At 32.8% G+C, this 24,173-nt stretch overlaps 1 protein-coding gene across 1 annotated transcript; it reads right to left on the reverse strand.

The window, feature by feature from the left end:
* Positions 1–52: 52 nt before the first annotated feature.
* Ire1 (serine/threonine-protein kinase/endoribonuclease Ire1) lies at positions 53–23,589 on the reverse strand. Its single transcript, XM_068775628.1, has 14 exons — positions 23,415–23,589; positions 23,217–23,334; positions 18,949–19,200; positions 17,690–17,884; positions 17,065–17,305; positions 16,207–16,780; positions 10,288–10,472; positions 7,183–7,332; positions 5,827–5,966; positions 5,120–5,310; positions 4,105–4,238; positions 2,645–2,792; positions 2,087–2,284; positions 53–1,062 (listed from the first exon to the last, which is right to left on the reverse strand). Exons 1-14 carry the CDS (start codon positions 23,499–23,501, stop codon positions 583–585), a joined length of 3,093 nt encoding a protein of 1,030 aa, XP_068631729.1. The 5' UTR covers positions 23,502–23,589; the 3' UTR covers positions 53–582.
* Between the last annotated feature and the right edge of the window lie 584 nt (positions 23,590–24,173).

A 24,173-nucleotide genomic window follows, 5' to 3' on the forward strand; every position in this document is an offset into this window, starting at 1 on the left:
TCAATATATACATTGTAAAAACTATATTACTGGATTATCATTTGCTACAATATTCTATTTACAAACGTACTTATTTTTCTTAAATATTATAACGTTATAATAAAACTAAATAAATTATTCAACTAATAACAAGTACATATAAATCAGGCACCTATTACTGCTGTCAATTACAGATGTAAAATCAGCACTAATTTGTGTACAATGATTGTGTACACTAACAATTTCAATGAATTGGAATACATCGGCAATTAAGGCTGACTGTGCGTAACGAGGTAATAGGTGCTTTTGAATTTTTCATAATCGTCGTCTCAGCCGAAGGACGTTCACTGTCGAATATGGGCCTCTCACGTAGATTTCCAACAGGACCGTTAGAAAACTGCACGCGTCCAGCGCCTGCAGACAACCTTAACCAGGTGGGTGGTTCACCTTTTGGATGGACTTTCTCACTGCGCTGGCTGGTCTGTGGTCGCCAATACGATGAGTTATTTTGGTCACTTTCCCTTGTCTACGGATCTCGTTAGTCCGCGTTGAACGACTGTGAACTTCGAATTAAGACTACATTTCTGTACCTATTTACTATATCTACTGCGGGGGTAAACTCCACACAGGAATCTCTTCTTTTTTCTTCTCCCTCTTCTTGTAATGCCGATCTCTTAGTCTAACGTCATCTTGTCTAAACCTTAACTCTACTTGCTCACTTCTCCAATCCAATACCTTTTTTGGAGATTCTTTTTTATATTTATATCTGTCCGGATCTTTTCTATCCTCAACGTACACTCTGCTTTTAATGAACAGCTCATTTTTTTCAGGATCACAAACTTCTATAGGAATTTCCTCCATATAATTACTTTCGTCGCTGAATTCGAATACATCGTTTCTATTAAACGCGAACGAATGTGGGTAGTACGTTTGTAGGATATCCTCTTGTCGATATTGTTGCATTTGAACCCAAACGTGCGGCAACAGAAGTGGGAAACGTCGCAACCAATACGTAACGAAGCCATCGGGAAGCTTACCTAAGCTGTCGCGGACTTCGGGATTCAGTTCCCTGTAATGATGTTTCTGCGAAAAAAAAATTTGCCTTTATTAAAGGTGCAAAATTTAATAAAACATATTGATTATGATATGCAATTAACCTGTATAAAGTGATCACTCTTACATATTTATATTTATTTTTTATGTATTAGAATGCGACAGGCCAATAACGTATGACACTACAAAGTACTGCAGAGACAGATAGTAAACAATAAATTATTTTAATATGTAGTAATTCAAATTATGAAAATCTTTTTACTTACTATATTATTATTAAGTTATTCATTATTTCTAGAACTATTGATTTTTGGACAATCTTTATGTTCACCACTGTAAGGCTTTTACATCTATTTCCACCATGGATATCATAATCAACATGTATCGTTTAATATTTTAATCAATCTATAGATCCAATCTATTTACACCATTAAATTAAAGCAACCAAAAAATAAAGAAGATTAAATTTAGTATCTCATTATAGTACACTAATCAAAATACAATTCTTTCATTTAGCATATAACAAAGAAAAAAGAAAGCGGTTCAACCTGTGCAGACCAGGAACGTATTTTCGACAAGCGCTTGTTTTTAACCTCGGTACTACCGGGTTAAATATATAGAAAAGATTATTTCGTACTGGACTCTCACTGCTACCGAAATGCCATTTGCAGATTCGTGACAACAGGGTGCATAGGGCACCTAGCATAAGACCTCTTTTAAGGTATCGAAGCTCACAGGCTCCCGGGTCCTACATACTTCAATTTCACAGGATTGCTATGGGACTTGGACCTTTCTATACTTTCGGCAGAGGCTTCATAGAGTGACTTGTGCCGCAAAGTCAAAATTTCTTTATTACATGAGATTCTTACAAACATGTATAATCATTAGGACTTTAAGTTATGCAATCAGTCATCGATAACACCCGTTTAGCATTCCGATACAAGGGCGCCCTAGAGGGCCGGCCGACTTGGCCGGTCGCTATTTCCTGGTTAATAACACTAATCATTTTAGGAAGAGTCAACGCTAAAAAAAATTGCAATAAATACGAATTTACCTTATTACGTATGGCGCGCAATAGATGGGCGACCCTTTCACCGCGATAAGTACGACGCGCGCGCAGGTCCCCAGCAACGGGCGCGCTCACGTGAACCCTCCAATCACCTCGCACTACGAGCCGAGCCCCGCACTCTAGCGGGTGCTCCGCAGTGGCGTCCTCACCACGCCCACAGCTCTCCACTTGATCACTGACATCCTAAAAGTATATCTCTTTTAAAAATCAAATAATATACATGCTCCACCGCGTCGTAAAATCAAGTTACGTTTTTTTTTTTATTAACTGGATGACCAAATCATACGTTTAACATAACTAAATAATTCATAGTGAAGTTGTGTTAAATATAAAGTGTATACATACAGAGAAAAATTGATTACATCTAATATTAAGATAAACCGGGAAAAATATTCACACACTCAATAAATCATAGTTGCTGGTTTATGAATTAAAAACAGGATTACTAAAAATATTTAAATTAATTATAAATATAAAATGTTTACTACATCATATTTAAATACTTATCCGTTCAGAATATTTATAACGAAATAATATGCATACCTGAAGAAAATTAAGTATCGACTGCCTGCCCCAAAACATGGGGTACTTGAGAACGGTCTCGCACGGCGGCCGCGAATGAGGCCTGCTCGATATCATGGCGCGGATCAGAATCTTGGTCAATACCACCTCCTCTTCGGGCAGTACTTTACTGTCAATAAAAATTAACAAACGGTTCAGTGTTATAGTTTGAAATAAAGTTAAAATTCCTTATTCACATAATTACAGTAATACTCCGCTTTACGCGACCCCGTTATACGCGGTTTCATTATAACGCGAATTGCAAATTTCGCGCTCAAACGCCTCGAATTACGCGAAAGAGTGCGTATAAATATAATGTAGTCATCAACTTCTCTATGGTCGCGAGATCCCTGCTTCCTCTGAATATTCTCTTTGTAGAATCGGGAATTCCCAGTCCTTCGATCGAGTTACAGAATAATCCTATCCACGGTGAGGAAGAACAATTAGAAGAGAAAGTTTTATCTTCAGAGGGAATACAAAATGCACTTTCAAAAATTTATTCAGGTTTGGACATATTGCAGAGTATAGACAATAATGATGACCGTGTCTTGACCATCTGTCAAACAATTAAAATCAGTGTTGGGTGTTATGAACGTATTTTACAAGAATGTAAACAAAACGTTACCCAAAAGACAATAGATGTATTTTTCCGTAAAAAATAAGAGTATGTATTGCATAAACCTCGTTATACGCGAATTTCAGTTAACGCGATTTTTTTTGGAACGTATCCCTCGCGTAAAGCGGGGTATTACTGTATTACATCTATATACTTTATGTTTGTTGCATTGCGTTTGGATGGTACATCTACTAAAACTTTAAATTAAAATTTATATTACATAAATTAACAAAAGGAATTATTAACAACTCATTTTCGTAAATAATAGTACATAATTCGTAATAATCCATCACATTCGTTAAAGGATTTTTCGATACAAAAGGGCTTTTTATAAAAAAAAACATCAACTTCAGATAAATAATCAACATGATTCCAGCCGCTGGAATTCCACAGCTGGACATAATTTACGCTCATAGATTTTCAATAGTGCCAGTTAGAAGTGGCCTGCATCCAGCGTTTTTCGACGGCCCTAGTAAGGTCGTTTGGTCACCACGTGGATGGATGTCCAAGAATGCACTGGCGACATGATATCCACTCCCGGAGCCGTTTGTGCTACACACTATGTGGCCTGCCACTTTCTCTTATCAATCCGCTAGGCTATATCGGCAACTTTCGTTCCTTCACGAAACAAAATCCGGAACACAGCTCTGTACATGCCTTATATGTGAGTTTGACTATAAGATCCAAAGTTAGATATTGCGTTTTTCAACCATATGTCATCACTGGTAACACGTTGGCAGTAGATCTTCGTCTTAAAGCACTAAAGTATATTAGACGATATTGCGTAAATTATCGAAAATCGAAATTTATAAAGCTGTATACTCACTCAAGCTGCTCTAGATTATAATCGCCGGTAAGTATATTTGCCTGCCTCCTCAATACATCGCCAAATGGATGCTGGCCACAGGATAACACGTAATAGAACACACAGCCCAACGAGAATATGTCGACCGATGTTGTCTACAAATGAAAACACACATTGATTAAACTACACTGTCATAAAAATATAGGAAATATCTATAAACAAATAAAAATTAGTCGCTAAACGTTTTGATTGGAAAACTTAAAATGTTTCGATCAATCCAGCTATTTTTCTTTAATATTTTCCTTACGGCACGAAGAAAGTTCTTATAGAGAGAAAAGATGTTAAAATTACGAACACCTTAGTACATGCAATTTTTTTTTCTCGTGCATTAAACAAATGTAAACAAGTGATAAGGTATTATTTGATAGTTATGCAAGAATGTAATTAAACAAATAACTATACATTTTATTAAAAACATATTAACATTAGTATTGAATTTTCGTAACATAGGAAACATAAATATTACTTTTAAGTAATTGTTGTTTAGACAGTGAAGACCTTAGATCACTTTATTTATTAAAAACTTTAAATCAAAATATAATCTGTTTTCTGAAATACATTTTTTTCTATTTGACTGTGACCGGAAAATACAATTATGACAGTAGTTTGTTGGGGCAGGTAACAATTATGACAGTAGCAGTTGGTGTAAATGAAAAACTGGATTTACATTGCTGTCAAAATTGCATTTGCAGTATCCTCGTATACAATACAAGGAAGAACATAGATGGCGTTCAACTTAAACCGCTTTTATAAGAAAACAAAGTTCGGGGACTCTCTCGGGCCCTGGCCTCGGGTCAATAAATACCACTATAGATTAGGAAGCTGGATTTAGACGACGCCGAAACTCCATATTAAGACCTGGTCCAACTAGAGGGAACCTCAACTTGGCGTGTGAACACTCAAAGACTACCTAACATCTACTTGCTTGGTTGCTATTGCCTGGATATACGGAACAGTCAGTTATTTTGTAACATACCGTCCTTTCGCCGTTGATCATCTCCGGTGCAATCCAGCCGTCAGTGCCGGTGACTCCTGAACGACGCGAAAAGCTCGCCCGGCCTATGTTCAACTTCTTAGACAGGCCAAAATCAGAGATCATGGCCCGCACTTCTCCTGTACCGTTGGGCATAGACAGCAGTACGTTATGAGGCTTCACGTCTCTGTGCACTGGAATTTTTTAACAATTTCATTAATTTCTTTCATCTTTCTAACTAAATACTATTATCATTATAATAAATCTAAGAGGGATAGTAGAGAGCGATAAATAATTTATTTAATTTTTCTGTCGTAGAGTAATGTAGTGTCGAAGAAAATAATATTTACATTTTTCTAATATTACGGTATAAAAAGTATATTGGTCGATATATACATTTAGGTTAAAAAAATGTTCCGTTTTTTGTGTTAATTAAGTGTGTATTTAAAAATTCTTACTTTATTAGGAATCTTTGTTTAGCTCTGGCATTAAATTTGATAGAAGAGTCTAAAAACTAATCGCAAATCCGAAATCTGCGAACTTAATTGTAATCATTTGTTTACACCCAAGAACTTAAATAATAAATATTTACGTCTGATATTCTTAAAAATGAATATATATAAGAAAACAACAGTAGAAAATTTCAATTCCTTCAGAGCTATGAAAGCCTAATGTAAATATAATGTTTTTAATGAATAATCTCTTCAAACCTATATCCATGGAATGTAGATGCGATAGCCCCATGGTGGCTTGTCGGAGCACCTCAACTGCGTCTATCTTACACTCAAAATTCAATTTCTTCTCCACATAGTCCTGCAAAGTGGCAGAACATAGCTCTAATGCTATGTACCTAAAACAAAAAAACTTTCGTATTATCATTAAAACATTTGATCTAAGGTATAAAATAAATATACTCTGTAGGGATGACGACAACGAGGAACATGGAAAGAAGGTTAAAAAGACCGAAGTCCCAAATCGGTGGTCAGACAAGATATCACAGGATCTGGAGTTACTAATTACTTATGCATATGAAGCAATGTTACGGAACTAACAAAGACTCCTAGTTATCGGAGAAATGGAGCCAAAAATCCTCGGCAGTAAAGTAAACGACTAGAGAGTGTGAGAAAGATATATTAAGATCAGATAAATAGACCGAATAATGTTCCAATAACACAGTTTCAAAAGATATTTTTATTTCACTAATTTAAGAAAGTGTTAGAATTTTCTTTAGTATCAATTTAATATAATTTTATTTATTATAAATATTGCGTTGAATCGTTCAGAAATAAAATCATATTGTACTTATAAAGAACTTAATTTTCTTTAAGTTTGAGGTAGCGAATTATAATAAATATTATTTTTTACAATACTTGAAATATATTATTTCACACGCAGTCCTAGTCGTGCAATAAAGTGCACCGCCCGCCAGCCCGCTGATAAATGCGCATGCGGCAAACAATACGAATTACACAACTACCACCGCTAAATCACTCAATCTCTGTTTCACCCCTCCACGGGGCATCTTTAGGAGTAATGTTACACCGATTAGTGCTAAACACAGTGTCTGACTGCATGTGCGAAAGTAACTATATATTGGTCCTTTTCTTACTTAGGATGGACTTCCGCAAAGTAACGCCTGATTCCATTAAGTATTTTTTGTAAATTTACACAGGTTTCTATTTTGTTTATTTTAGCTTTATTTATTTAGTTAGTGTCTTTTTTCTCTATTACTTTAATTTCTAACCCCACTTGTACTATTTACACCTTTATTCCTATTAATAACGTCATCAATTATTGCTCTGCGGCATTTGAGGAACGCAGTCCTGTCTCCGTCACTGTTTATCAGTGAGGCGATGCTGTCCTCACTCATTTTTTTTCCTAGCAAGAGCTCGGAACCACATCGGAGTCCTCCGAATGCGGAATAGTTGGCCACCAGGGTATAAAAAAATATTAGATATTTTTTTTTATTTTCAACGTGTGTTATCTTTGTAATTTCGTCGACGTCTTCTTCTACTTCTCTGACATCAAAGTAATTTTGAAACTATATGAAAACAAAATTGACAAACCTGAACTGCTTATCGCGCTCGGTGCAATAATAACGAACGACATGCGCGTGTGCATCAGACTCTCTAAGCAAGGCGACTTCGCGGTCAGCGAACGTGAAGCACTCAGGCAATAAACGCTTCACAGCCACAGCGCGTTTATCGAACATGCCTCTGAAATAAAAATGTTAATTTATTTTACACCAGATAAATACAGTTGACAGTCGCTTAGCGAGCAATAGAGTAACACACTACGAGATCTTAGAGGAATAAGTAACCAGCATATCACAATTAATTGAGAAATTGAAATAGCAGTGGGCAGGTCGCATATCGACCAGAACAGATGACAACTGAGCCTTAAGGAGGAGCCCACAGTCAGCAAGCAGCACCGCAAGATGGACAAACGGCCTAATCAAGATATTCGAAAGACGCTGGATGCAGGCCGCTTGTCTTATTAACCAGACGTTCTACGGCTGAAAAGTTTCAGCGACTATATGTACAATGCAAGCTTTTTACATCATTATTTACTTGGAAGAAAAATGAAATATTTATTTTATATCTTAAGGAAAACGGCCAAAGGTATTTTATGATGAAAATAGATGGTTTTTGCGCGCGCAACGTATATTTATATGTGGCATTTTCATTCGAAAGTACAAACTAAACGCGAACGTTTTGTGTTGAATACCTTTGAATTATCAAGCAATAAATTTAAATTTGTTATCAAACAAAAACTCGTAAAAATCCTACGACACTGTAATGAATTGTTTTAAATGATAACCACTGCTTGCTAATTAACTACTCTGGCTATTGTAAAATATTTATATATATTTATATATATTTATATACATATAGTAATCGCAACCCATATGGTAACAAAATGTCGTTTTACCCGCATTGCCTGAGTACAAAAAAATAATTTGGAGCACTAGCGGTATTCTGGTGCATATTACAGAAAAATTAAGGAAAAATAAAATACAAAGTAATTGGTTACTGGTGTAGAAGCTTTAATCTGGTGAATGTTAGCTTATTCGTCAGCAAAGAGACTATAAATTTATTTATTTTCAATTAACCTATATAAAGTGATCACTCTAAAATATGTTACAATAATTTTGTTTATTCAAATGCGACAGGTAAATAAGATGTTTAAAAATAATTGATTTAAATGTGTAGTAATTCGAATTTCGAAAACGTTTTTTCTTACTACATTATCATTACATAACTATTAAATTACTTTTTTTTAATGGTGATTTCTGAATAGGGCGTACCATACATTACATTACAAATGAAATGTTCATTCATCCCTTATAAAGCTCTAACTTTTACATGTAATCAATTAAATTAAACGATAATTAATTTTAATATGGAATAATCCGAATTTCAAAAAAACGATTTATGCTACATTATTACTTGACAACAAATAACTTATAAAAACACAACTTTAAAGCCTTTAAACCAATAACCATCCACTCTGTATATTTTACTCGACTTTTAATCACGACTTAATAAAGTTTAAAGTTACTAAGTGTAAAGTTACTAAAATCTTGTCGTATGATTTCATTTTCTTATGAACATTATATGACATAAAACTTATTTCGAACATTTCTAAAGAAAAAAATCCGTGTCCTCTAGAGAGTGAATGTACTTGTTAATTATATAAGAACCCGTCTCACCGAATGACCTTGAAAGTCCGTAGCATAAAATTTCTATAGCAAACATTTGGTGTTTACATAATATAGAGTCAACGGCCCACGGATCGTAATATTATTCACACTTAATTTGCACGCAAGACTAGTTCTAAACACGTACCAAAAAACGTTTAAATAAGTTAAATACGTAAATAATATGTTACAGTACATTAAACTCAAGTGGTATTTGAAGATTCCGCGGGTTCGAAGTGGCAGGGCACAAAAAGCGCCAAGACTTATTGGGTCGGTACTTACTTCTCTACTCTCTTCAGCGGACGCTTCATGAAGTGACTAGACTAAGGGCCCCCACTAGGACACCTCTGCTTGGACTGTCATTTGTCTACAATACCGTCTTAATATTCCGACACAAACGGAATGGCGGAACCTCGGCTTGAACGGTGGCTATTGCGTGATTAATAACACTACTAAAATTTCGGAAAGCGTTAGCGCTAGCAAAAGTGCCGAAAAAACTCCAGCAACGCTTCTATAATAAAACAGGTTACACCGTCATTGTCTACTTACGAATGTGATTGCACAACAAAACTCACACTGTTCTTTGATATTTAGCTAAACGTAACGTAATGAACGCATTTAAAACATATCGCTCTGAGATATTAGAAACTTTATTGTGGCATCAAATACTTCTAGCTGTGTGAAAAAATCTGATTTTGTGCCAAACACAGAAATCGGCGGTTGAAGAGGATTATTTTAGCGACCACAATTCACAATGTAATGATAGTTCATACGAATATTTATAAAGTTTTTTAGTCATAATAAAATGGATAAAACTCTACGAGGACAAAGCAAATATTGATTTGACATAGACTATATAGAATTAAATTTTAACGCTGCTAATCCCATAACGGACATCTAAAACAAAACAATAACCTCTTTTAAATCAAAATAAAAAAGTTTATTAATTTCAATTTTCAATTTTTATTAAATTTAATTTTTTTATTTATAGGTACTAACAGAATGAGATGTCTTATTTTCCCTTTTTTATATTCTTGTCCTGGTTTCACGGGGACATTTTTGCTTAATCATTTATTCACATTCTTTTTTATTTTCTCACTCTTCTTACGTCCTTCTTAATATCTCTCACTCATTCTTCCTTTATCTTTCACATTATTTTCCATTCCTATTTCTTTACCTTTCATACCATGCCACCTATCCTTCACCGTTCCTCCTGGAATGCTAGTTTAAAATTTCGATTCAATTGTTTAATTTATATCACATTTTGTAATGTTTTCTCTTATTGTCTAGTCCTCTATGATACGGAAGAAATGAAATCCAAAAACTTATCCTAAAATGTCTATAAATGCTTGAATATCATTTGGAGTATGTTATCTATTGAGGATATATTGGCTAATTTAGATATGCTGACTTAATTTCTCAAAGTACCTCAGTACGATTGGGCACTGAATTTTTAAACTGAAATAATTACCTGTAAACAAATGTGCCTTCGCAGCCTTTTCCCAACACTTGATCCGTATGGAAAGTTATTTTCCCGATTCGAACTTCTCCATCTCCAAGATCCAAAAGCTGCCCTGTGACCTCGCCTTGCGATGAAGCATTCGACACATTCGAACTTCGTGAACCACCTTGTGACAGCTGTTGAAACTCTCTGGCCTGAAAAAATAAATAAATAAGTAGACGCGATGTTAATCGTTTGTCTTTATTTATCTGTATTTGTTTTGTGGAGAAAAGTATATACAAGTGTGCTATATGTCAATGTCTTATAAAAATCGAATGATAAGACTCTACTACTAATTTAAAATTAGCCTCAGAAATTTCATTTCAAAAAAATGTGTGATTTTTTACAATGCTATGTGCTATGTATTACTACAAGTCAACTTTTATATTTTTTTCGATAATATTAAAGGTAATATACTTTCAGGAGTATGCCTCCTATAAACGACAGATAAAAATAATATTTGCCTAGTTTTGAAATATAATGGAATTGTTTAAATAATTTACATCAAATTTTACCCGACGTTGTTGAGAAAAAAATATTGTTAATTATTTTTCAGAATTAGCTTTTATCTATTACACCCAGTTTCAAGCTTGACATTTATTTATTATCTGTTTATCTTGTACCTGTGTGCCTATTTGTCTTTTCCTTTTCGTAATCTAATTTTTAATCTGTGCATATCTGTCAATTATCGTCCTAAGTTGTGATAGAAATAAAGATAATATGTTACTGAAAAATCGCAATTGGGACCAAACTGTTTTAATATAAACAAGAAACAAATCCAAAAATAAATATTATATTGTTTTAACAGTTCGTTTTCATATATGCCTAAAAACTAAATATTTGCGAGACCTATTAAAAATTCCAGGGGTAAACAGATATGTATAATTTATAGATTAAAAATAATCAATATTTGCTTTGGTCACTATATAACTTGAGAAAAATTCTTGATACGTGCGCAGAACTTTCAAAACTTTAAGAAAATATATTGGCTTAAAATTTCGCGCGTCTGATCTGATAATCAATGCGCTGCAAATGTCAACTAACAGCTTCATCGGTCTGTATCTGTCGCCTACGAAATTATTCAATTAACATTAGTCACATCAAAAATGTCAAATTAATTTATTTTTCTATAGAAATGCGACAAGCCAATAACTTCTGTCAATAGTCTAACGGGACATCTAGTATATAATAAATCCATACACATCCTACAAACAAAACTAAGTTAATCTATTTATCAAAATAATCTGATGATAAGAATAATGAATTACTCAAGTGGCGGAGTTGTCGCGGAAACAAGCAAAGGAAATTGGCGTGTAATCGATCCATAGAAATGACGAGAATTCTAAACATTGCATCGATTCGGAAAAGTCAATTCTAACGATATTGAACCTTATTGACATTCAATATTAACCGATTGCTCGCAATAGTACGTAATTTAGTTTCTAGAAACTTTAATTATAATAAATAATACATTTATCTACAAAAGCAATCGCCTAAATTATCATTTATATCGGAGAATCAGGTTCTGAATTCTTAAACTGTCGTGTTTATTAATGTCGCGTTAATTACGATACATTAATCAAAAAAGGAACTAAATTGTTCCATGAATCATCTTTCCGAAAAAGGACGTCGATGTTTGGACGTAGGCCTTTCCCATAGATTTTGCAGAGGTTTTCGTGACGTTCTTAAGGCCCCAGGAGCCATGTATATAGTGCAGGAGACAATTATGAGTGGGCCGGGCACATAGCGTGCAGAATAGATGGCAGTGAGAACGTTAAGATTCTGGAGTGTATTCTACAACCCCGCAAGCGTAGCGTAAGACATCCACGCCCAAGGTGGACAAACGACGTTGGTTTAGCCAGAAAAGGTTGCAAGCTGGTTTTATTGGAAATCTATGGGCCTATGTCTAGACATAGGCCCATAGATTTCCAATAAAACATTGTACAAACATTATACGTCTTACGGCTGTAATAATGTGAAGCCCTCTAGGTAGTTATTGCCGATGGGTTTAAAATGGAGAAGCATTTTTACCAATCCTATAAAGAATGTCAGCCCGAACCAAAGCAAGGAATCTGTGGTAGTCCTTGAGTTTTGATACCTAAATCGACATTTAGTCTATGCAACCTTTTAAAGCCCGCGGATTATTTAAATACCTATAAGGCAACAATGACGATCCGTCATATAAAAGAAAAACAGACTTGCAAATTTTTTCTATCGTTACAGGCATAATTTATAAAATAGAAAAACACTAGTTATTTATTCTTAATACAACAGTCATTGCTTTGCGTAGGTTACAAAAGAATAGCTAAGAAGGCGTCTGATAAAGCTTATGTTGTTAAGACAAAACCTTTTACGTTTGAATGTCATTACTGTAATAATACATCAAAATGAAAAACAAGTTTCTATTTACGGACATAATACGAGTCACCTTCTGTTGAAGTAATTTATGGATATTTCTAGAAATATCTTTAATTTTAATAAGTAATCAAAATATTTATAACTTTCTAACAAAATGTAACTAAAAGCCTTCGCTAAATCACTGCTGAACCTTATAACTGATGAACCCATGAATGATCACGTATTCCTTTTGATAGATAAATTTTATTTATCAGGCGCCACGCGCAAAGATAAAGTCACCTTAATATTTCATGATCATACTAGATATTCTAGATAGTTCGCAGAATAAAACCAGAACTTTACAATGCGAACAGGTGCACGAATAAATACTCGTTCCTCAAGGTCATGAATAAAATTGCAATTGATGATATATTTCACTTACGTAATTAATCAATACTATTTATTTAGATGAAGTATTTTTCCATGTAAATTTTACACGACTATATCAATACGGGAGCAGTAAATGGTTTACTTTGCACAAATTAAGACGATTTCAAATTTACTCTGGGTTTTGGAATGAAAAACCGCTTAGTTTTAAACCCTATTTTTAAAATAAGTGCTGCATGAGATGGGAAATAATGTTTGCGTTCGTAACTTCGGCATGCGCTTGTTAGCTAATTACCCGAATTATTTGACTAGATGCAATAATACTTCGCTACGAGATTCAGTAATTAGGAGATCCGCAAAAGAACCAAGGTCAAGGACGTAACTTGAAAAATTGTTCGTCTGAAGTAGCAGCGAGCGGGACAAATCCTTAATAACCGAAGGCCGTTGGAGACAAAAGTTTTTCAAAAGGAGACCAGGAGCCGGTAGACGCTGCATGGGTAAGCCACACAAGAGTTGGACCGTCGACATAGTTAAGGTAACAGGAAGTCGCTAGATGCGGACAGTGCATTAATAATTTTTGTGTTCTAAGAAATATGTATTGCAATTGTACCCTTACAGATGGCATCTTGGTGCTATATAATAAACAACCTGTCTTCCGCCTTCGCGTGTCCCACACTGGGCATATAGGTGCAATTACATAAAATTCATGGTTTGTAACACTTATTCACGAATTTAAGCTTTTTTTGTCGCCATCTAAACCTCTACCGCCTAATAGCAGTCTTTTCTTTAATGTAATAGTTTTTTTTTTTAGATTTTTCATTTAATTATTAATCTTAAAATAATTATTTGTTATATACAGCCTATTAATTACAATGTTTTATAATTTCTTGTACTATTCCTATTTTTATAATATATTTTATCTTACTAATTTATTCCTTGTTCTTGTGTGCATGCAATCTATTTTAAAAATAGGTGGCATTTAACACACTTTAAAGATCATCGTTATTGACTTATTTATCATTGTATTTTCCTTATATTTTTTATTTCGGTAGTCGTTTTTGTCTTGGGTATAATTTATCAATTATTTTTATTTTTATGACAACTAATCTTATAATTATTTAATTCTTATTTCTAACTCACTTGAATTCGAGCTTCCACAATTTTGAATTTATGTGATAAATATAGCGGATCTAAATGAAAATAACTAAAACACTTGAGAGTATCCAGATTTAAAAAAATATATAACTATTAAATATATATAAATAGCATTATCAACTGCAATCACAAGGCCAATAGTATTCTAATGATATAAACTCGTTATTAAGCGAACAGAACGGACATCCTAACGTCATCCGTCGATTAACGTCATGGCATGCCATAAATCAGGGGTGGCCAAGGCGACAGTTCGAGCCATTTTGCGAAATTTAAATTTTTTGCAATCCGCAATTGAATACACATTTGAAACACGCAAAATAATATTCTTTTAAAAAACATATTTATTAAAATTATCCAAACAAAAGTACAAAATATGTGTATTGAAGTTAGATATAATGGCCCACGTACATTACAGCACTCTACATGCCGGTTAGTTAATTATGATCGGTGTCTGGGTTTTGCTAATTTTATGGTGGAAAAATAATAAATAAATACGAGTAATTTGTTTCGATTTCCCAGGAGCTGATATAGGTTATATAAATTTAAATATTGGTATAATTCGACAGTCAATCGGATCCAAAAATAATCGTTCAAAAAGCCGCATGTGGCTCGCGAACCGCAGTTTGACTACCCCTGCCTTATACATTACTATAATTCGCCTACTTCGATATTTAAACTTTCAACGTTTAAAATTTTTGTAAATTTTCTGACCTATACATATATATATATATATATATATATATATATATATATATACATATATATATATACATATATATATACATATATATATACACATATATATATACACATATATATATATACATATATATATATATATAACTATAAATGTAAAGGTCTGTATATATGTATAATATACTACGAAATCATAAACTATGACACCTTTTAAAAAAGTATTAAAAAATAAAAATGAACATATACATATATATACATTACGATATCTCGCAAAAATATTGAGCTTTAGAAACTCAAAATTTGGACAGCAAAGAGAGCAATTAACAAAATTTAAGCACACGTAAAAGGTAGAGTTAAAGTTGGTATGAAATTTGGCCTTTATTTTTTTTAGCACGTAAAATATTACCAAGGCTGATTTGAACTTTACTCCCACGGCGGACGGGTGACAGCCATTTATTTCATAGAGACGTGAATGTACAGTTCACGCGCACTCTATAACACGTTGCACAGACGTCGTAACCCTACTTATCTGGGATCATTATAATCCGTGTTACATCAATCCGCTCTACCAATAACTCGATAATATCAACAGTCCGATACCGGGAACAGAATCAAAATGCTAAATACGTTTAATAAAGTAGTGGTACATAGGGTACAGTTTTGAGTATTCCCAAAAATAAATGACTATATATATACATGCACGAAAATGTACAGTACCCGGCGATAAATATTGCACATCGACTTTTGTAAAGAGACAATTGGCTAATTTCGGCTTCGTAGAGCATTATCTCTGTCCCTCGTTACCTATGTGACGTTTTGTCAGTCGTGCGTATTTATCGCCGGGAATTGTATATCCATTATAACATACAACTTTTCCAGGAAGTGTGATATATGCAAAGTAAACATCAGAAGCCAAAACGAATATTGTACACCTAAGACTTAACTTACAATTTGTAAAACTTTGTGTGGGAAATGTATAAAATTTCTTCCCAGATAATGTTCAGAAAGCTTCTACTGTTAGATTTACGCAGTATAATAGTAGATAGAACACCTTGTGAAGAACGTGTTCGCCTCCAGGTAATTTCAATATTTATTAAACATATAATTTTATAGTCTTTTAAAAACGTTTCTCCCTTGGAATTATAATCCTTATGGTCTATAAATAATTTTTGAATTTCGAGTTTTATTGTTACAACCTCACATACGAGAAATACTTGTATGAAACATTATTTGCCTGAATTATATTTATTATTACATAATCATAAAAATTAAAAAGTTTTAATTAAACAGAAATTAATAAAAAATGCAACTGACCTGATACCGAAGATACCAAAACATGGTAACAACCAACCCCATGAGAACAATCAGCGCCACTTTCAAAGCTTTATTTTCTTGCTGATGCAACCACACGTAGCCTTGTTTGTACCATAAGTCAGGTCTAAAACTTAATCCTTCGAACAAATCCTCCGTTTGCACCGACACGGATACAGAATTTGATTTAAGGTTCGTTTCATTTTCTAGATCTTTCTCTGTCGACGTATGCACTTGTCCGTTTATTAGTTTCATACCGTTATTTTGCATTTGAGTTACTTTTAGGTAGTTTGCTGTGGGTAACTGTGGCATCCAAGATGTGGTAAGTTCAGGAACTTTGTAGTGGCCCAGTAGGAGATAAGGTGGCGAAACATGAAGATTAATATCGCTGAGTTTGTAATGAATGTTGGCAAACGGTTCGTAGTTGGGTGCTTCGTCGGCCGCTTGGGGCTCGGTGACAGGGCCTTCTAAGAGCAGGGGATGTGAATGCCCCGTAGATATGGTCACCGTGTTTTTGTCCACTAAAGACGAGAGTGCGTAGAGTCCATGGTTGTGCTCTCCTATGTATAAAGTCGGGCTAAAATTAAATTTATTATTAATTCTATGTTACAAAACACCTGTAAAATTTCATCCACTCAGTTAAGGTGTTAACCTATTTTCAGCAGACAAATTTTAATGTTTTGCAGACAACTTTTCTAAATATTCTTGATTCATAAAATGTAATGCTCGTCTGTAATACAAACCTTACTGTGGTAATTTATATTTAGTCTACAGGCGAATTTAATTGTAATAAGCCATATAATAACAAACAAAAATTAATTAGAAGATATAATAGTTGCATTGATTATAAGGTATACTTACTACAATTCAATATTAGAATTTTTAATCCCTTGACCGTTTCTTAGAGTCGTAGCATCTTCCATAATATGATCAAGCGTGTCATCTCCAATTGAATTAAAAGGGACAGAGATCAGGCCCTCTCTGTCCAACAAATAAGCAGCTACTACTGGAGTCTCCAAGTTATGAGACCAAACCAGATCACCGGTCTTCCGGTCAAACGACATTATGCGGCCATTCGACGTTGAAGTGAAATGAATTATACCTAAATGTTTTGTATGTGTTTAATATTCAGATAGACTTTCTTAAGTAAATTATACATATGTTCGACACATATCAGCACCTGAGTTCTAATCTACAACATTACATATAAAACAAGCCTGAATTGACAACTTTTCTTAACCTCTCCCCATAAATTACTCCAACATAAAAGAATAACAAAAAAAACTATGAAATTACTGATGTGTTTTTCTAATTTGCTGCGATGTAATTGGTCATGAGGCTTAGGTAAACAGTGTTGCCGATGATGTCAAATTGAAAAAAAAATTGTTAATAGTTTTATTAACTTTAACGTATCTTTTTTTAATTTAGCATAGTACGGATATTTTTTTTATGAAATGATACAGGATATATTTTAAAATAAACATACCATAGTCATTTAACATCTCTTTGCCCATAGCATGAGACGTGTAATCAAAGAACGTCACATTCCACTTCTGATTTTCATTCTTGGAATCGTGCATAAGGATATTGTATTCCGTTCTAGCTACGTACACGCCGCGCTTCTTATCCGGCTCACAGGTGTTATCGTCGTCGTCTTTAAATATTTTTGATTTATCGAATCCTACAACATAAGTTTTTATTGCTTAGTTTGCTTTCTTGATGAAAGAAAAGAGTTTAAGTCAAACATTTGTCAGATTCAACCCACAGAAGTACTTGAACAGAGACCCTTGCACCAGGGCGCTCGACGGAGCATCCGCCTAGATAATGTAATAGCTCGGCAGCTTACCAACCCGATCACCCCCCGGTAACCCCAGGTCAAGACAACATATTCAAACTTCTCTTGAAGCCATCTACGTCATATGACAGAAACTTTCACGCCAGCAAACTGCTTTGCAGTAGGCATAAAATTCAACGAAGCAAGTTTGTATGCAAAAAATGCCTAATGGGATTAATTTTAGGGTAAAACGTGGCCGATGTATTGAATAATCGATAAATAATAATCGATCATATATTTTTTTACTTATCTGTTAATTTACAAATGTGCGAACGCCAGTTCGTAAGGTGGAGGTTATCAAAGAAAGTCAGGTGAAGAACTTATGCATCCACTGATACATCGGTTACAAAATTTCGGAACTTTCTAGATTTTTCTTTTTATACATAACATATTGGTAACTACCCACGTTCAGAAATTTATATTAAAAATAAAATAGCTCAGATTGGTTACAAAAATCGACTCTTGCTTTTTTTGTTTGCGTAGATAGATGATTGGAAATAACAATCTCTACAGGGGTAAATGTATACCTTATTTATGAGCAAATTTCTTAAAAGCTAACACCTATATGCAATCATTTTGTATAGATTGATCACTTGAATATAATACATTAATTTATTTTTTTCTATTGTAATATGACTGGCAAATAACTTTTGCCAGTACAAAGTCTATAGGAACAGATAGTAAACAATAATTAATTTTGTAAGTAGTAATTCGAATTTTGAAAACATTTATTCTTACTACATTATTATTACGTTATTTATTATTTGCGAAACTTGATTTTTGGATAGGGTGTTCCATACATTAATTGACGTCAAATGAGCCACTACGTATTTCAATTAGCCTATATAAATAGATTTTTATCGATAGTTAGGTCAATTTAATGTATCTATGGTTTAAAACGTGGTACTTACCAGAAATATGCTCTCTTGAACCAGTCAAAGGATCAAGCTTGAACCATGTATCGCTTTTCTTGCCAGTGTACAATATCCCGTCAGTAGATCGACAAGGGGCATTCGCAACCAGTTCGGGTATTGTAAATGGCAGCTTTTTGAGCATCTGTTTGTCACCTCTCGGTCCGTACATGTACAGCGAGCCATGGCGTGGGTCGGGCAGGAATTGCGGCATAAGGTTCGCATGCTGATTCGGCACTTTTACTACGGGCTCTACATACGAACAAATATTATTTGAACATAAATTTCAATATTACTTAATAATAAAAAAAAACGTTTTCCCGTTAGTCGGGCGCAAATACTACTACAAGGTGGTTAACTATTATTTTTGAGAAAACCCATTTTTTTATTTTAATATAAATTCGTTGTAAAGATTCTTTAATGGCGACCATGAGCCGGTAGAAAAGGCGTGGGTCCTCTCCAGACCGCCCACGTTTGAACGCGGGATATGCGAACACGGTCGCCGTGTGTTGAAGTGTGATGAATGTTCGGTGCATCGAACCAGATGGGTAAACCACGTGATGACTTATATTTTATTTAATTCAAAACTTTTAACTTAGCCCCGCTTACGAAAAAGGACCATAAAATACTTTTAATACATTTTATATGAATAATAGTTGATAACATTATCTTCTATAAATAAATATATCACAGTAAATACGTTTTGCATTCATATTTAGATATGAAACTGATTAACCAGATATATCAACCACTAATTACAAATTTTAAAACAACTATGTTACTGTACAAGATGTTATCGAAACAATACAATGTAACAGTTATTGATGTTATACATCAACAATGTCAGTATTCGAATTTTTATTGATTTACGAAAAAGTATGTAAATAAGTGTATACACTTTACTGATAATTATATTATTATTTAAAAATAGAATGTTAGCCAAATCTTAGACAAATGTTCTGATGAATAAAAGATTTATCAAAAGAAGGTGCAAAAATGAATATTTATATCAAAAAATCTCACCAGAAAATGAATACATTATGTCATTGGTCGTAGACTTTCGTTTACTGATCAATCCATATCATGTGGTGCAATTTTAAAAAAAGAAATGTTTTTTTTTTTGAAATATGCAATCAGTTGCCAAACTGTTGAAAGTTACCAGGCGGTAAGAGTAGATTCCGCATAGAGTATATTTTTGTATTAAATTAGTGTTTTCAAAGCACAAAGTTTGTTTTCTCATCAGCCAGTGCATTGTTTGAAGAATGGTCAGCTGCATTGCAAGTTAGTTAGGATGATTTTCTAGTCTCACTATAATTTCTTGCAACCAGTAAAGAGGAATATAATCCAAAAGATATCTTGATAAATGCAGCGGAAAGTAATTTTAGCATGTCTGGTTTCCAGATGTCAGGAGGTCTAGTTGCTAATGACTATCTATTTGACTTATCTGTTTAAAAGTAACTAAAGTTCACAAAAACAGACTTGTTAAAAAATTTAATCTTTCCGTTTCAAAAATCAACTATAATTAGCTCTAATTCAAAACGTATGCGTATGAATTTACATAGTGACGGGACGTGACGATCATTAAGCCTTGATATCGACAGCAAAAAATGATTTATGTCACTGATAACACTGCTAGTGTACTAACACAAATTGAAATTTAATACAATGAACATGTGTAACTCTAGATAATTCCATCTGGCTGGCACTTGCAGTCCCTGATAAAAAAACAGTCACAGTAAGGCGATAACCGACATATGCATGGCCAGGTAAGCCACACATATGTCCAAATCTGTGATATCACAATCTATAAATGATTAAAATTTTTATCAAATAAAAATGCAGGACAGGTTTTTAACTTCGTTTTATCTTGTTTATTACTATCTACTGTCTGTTTTTTTGCAAAGAATTAAAGCCTTGTTGTTAAGGACAGTTCCTTATGCTTCTATACATATACACATTTTGTTCAAACTACACTGAAATTATATAGTCTATTGTCTTTTCTCTAATATGTTTGCATAGTAAAAATAATCTTAATAATTATTAACAGGTATAGATGCCGCATGGGTAAGCCGGATACTAGGTGGACCGACAACATAGTCAAGGACATGGTAAGTCTCTAGATGCTGGCAACAATAGGCCAATCATTGTTGCAGTTTTTTGGAAAGACACATGCATTGCAGTTTACCTGCTAATGTTATGTTAATGATGATATATATATAATCCTATAAATATAAAGCAGCACATAAATAAAATTTTAAACTGAAGATAATATTTTAGATTCATACTATCTAATGTGTTATAAATGATTGTTTGCCATATTAAAATACTTAAAAACCTATTTTGTTTGTTTGTGTATTATACTATATTTATTCTCAGTTTTTTACATTTTTAAGAACAAAGTATACTACCACACTGAATGCCAATAAGAACAATACACATCACTAAAAGTAGGCATTAAAAAGTTAGATTGTTTCATTTTATGTCTCAGGGGTAAAATTAATAACAAATATTAATTACAATATTAGTGATAATTTATCTGCCAAGTCCAGAATACTAATGCTGGTAATATAACAATGATAGCTCAATGGAACCACTGTGCCACATGATAGGTACAGCTAACTATAACATTATAATTGTTTATTTGTGCAATTAGTAGTTAAATGTGGTTTTATGTTTGTCTTAGGTCAATTCTACTAACAACCATTAATTTTTTTTTCAAAATCCATTATAATTTATCTTCAGGGTTATCTATCTGGTGGAACATGGTATGTGCCAAGGATCCAAAAAGAACTACAGCGCCACACAATCAAGCCCAATGTAGCTGTAAAGTTGCTTGTTAGCAAAAAAAACAGTATTTGAAAAAATCTAGACTTTTCTTTCATGTGACTTTAGTCTATATTGAGTAAAAAGAGATTCTTTAGGAATGTTCTCAATGAAAAGTCAAATCTATTTTGAGAATGTTATAAATACTAATAGATATAATTGTACATATGTAATACTATATTACTAATAGTTAAATTGAATATTTGTTTTAGAAATAAATAAAAAATTCGAAATAAAATGTTGAGTGTGTAATACACTAGTAATAGGTATAACACTGAATAAATATAAACTCAATATGATAAAGCTATTAGTTTTACACATGGTGATTGGTTATAGGTGTATAAACCTTAATGGGGTGAATGTATTTTGTGTATTATGTGTTATTTATCACAATCATTTCCCATAACCCTGAATAAAGTGTTCACTTAGAAGAATATTACATGTTTTTTCTTTCTGTTTGAATGCAACAGGCCATTAACTTATAGCAGTACAATCTCTGCAGGGACAGATAATATATATAAATAATTTTAATATGTAATATAGAATTTTAATTACAAGTTTTGTCTATGTATTATCATTAGGTTATTTATTATTTCTGTCATTATTTATTTTTGTATAAAATGTACCATACATTAATTGACAGCAATTGGGTTATACAATCACAATTTTAATGTTTTACCAATCACCATGATAATCAGATCTTTAAATGTATGTATAGAGTATTAATAAATATAACAAAAATAGGTAACCTTGTGTGTAATAACAAGGTTAACACAAGAAATTAAAGTAAGTACTGTTAAAGTATATCTTTCTTTCGACTTTATAAAATAAATAACTATTTTCAGGGTACCTGTGTAGAGTTACAATATATTCCTATGTAATTTTTCTGAATTATGATGTAATAAATTTAAATAATTTATTACACATTTCCTCATATCATATCCCATCCTTTTTCTTTTTTTTTAACATTATATTTTACTTGCTAACTGTATGACTTAACATGTGCCATAAATTTTCAATAAAAAACATTCACAATAACACATACATAATTTTATAAAACAATATACTTGGATTATATACGCTTTGGAGACATTTAAAAAGAAAATTTATAGCAAAACAATCTATTAAGAGCTTTTACTACCACAAGGTCATATCTCTTTCTAGAACTGGCAAGAACAATATTCCTAATAGATATGAAAACTGTAATATTTATCTTTAATATACAGTAAACAGTAATAAAATTAAATTTTCTTGGACAAATCTGAATTTAACAATAATTTTAAAATAATATTGTGTACTAAATTAAAGATAAAAATTATAACACAGAATTATTTTTAAGGTATAAATAATGAAAATGCTTAAAAGTGTAATTATTTTACTAAAATTTTATTTGTAAAAAATGCTAAAATTCTTACTCAATAAGTTAAGATAATAATAAAAATTACCATCTTTTAGTTTCCAAATGATATTCCCTGAAACGGGATCCACTGCGACCATACCACCTCCTAAGGTGGCAAACAAGAGCGGCCGGTCATCTAATGTACGCGATAATTCAGTAATCTCCTGTAATTTTTGAGTTAGATGTTAATCGGCATATCACCTTGCACTTTAATATTTAATGAGAACACTGCATTAAACTTCACCTTTCTTTCTTTATCGGCAACTATGAGCCCATATGACCCAATCACAAATAATACAATAACAAACAACTTCATCTTTTCACATTTCATTTATCATTAGTTTCATATCCCATTGTTTTATAAAAAACAAAAACACATGAAGCACATAACACATATAATAAAGAAACCTCGCGAACTACACAATGACTGCAATGCAAATTCTGTACAAAACAAAAATGTCAAATTGAAACGTCAAGTTGACAAGTAAAATTATGACACATCAAATAACCTTCTACTTTGAAGATAATTAAATTTATGTAAGCAAAAAAAAAACAAATATTTTTGTGTTAATACTTGCAATATTTTTCCAGGTATCAGTTAATAGTTGAATATAGTTATTGCAAATTGGCTGGGAAAAATATGATGATATGATCTAAGGACCTTTAAATCTTAACAAATATTAATGGACGTTTTATTATCAACTTGTAGCTAACAATAGAATTTAAGACTAATTTATTTATATTTATTTTATACTATTTGAATAAAATTACTAACTTTTGAAATATTCTAATAGTATCAGTTTTTTTTCACTCTTCTTTGATGTTCATAGTAACAATTTAAGTTAGGTTGACTGTTTTTGTAGCAAATATTTTTATAGAGGTACTATATTTTTAAATTGGTAATTTCAATCTACAAGGAGTATGGCATTGACTATGTTCATTTTAGTTAAGTGACAAACAATGAAATGTCAAATTCAGTCGAATCAAACGTTGTCAAACTTCT

This window comes from Battus philenor, unplaced genomic scaffold, assembly GCF_028537555.1.
Source record: "Battus philenor isolate CCGP_79_NKW_IND1 unplaced genomic scaffold, ilBatPhil1.0.hap1 SCAF_9, whole genome shotgun sequence".
Lineage (NCBI taxonomy): Eukaryota > Metazoa > Arthropoda > Insecta > Lepidoptera > Papilionidae > Battus > Battus philenor.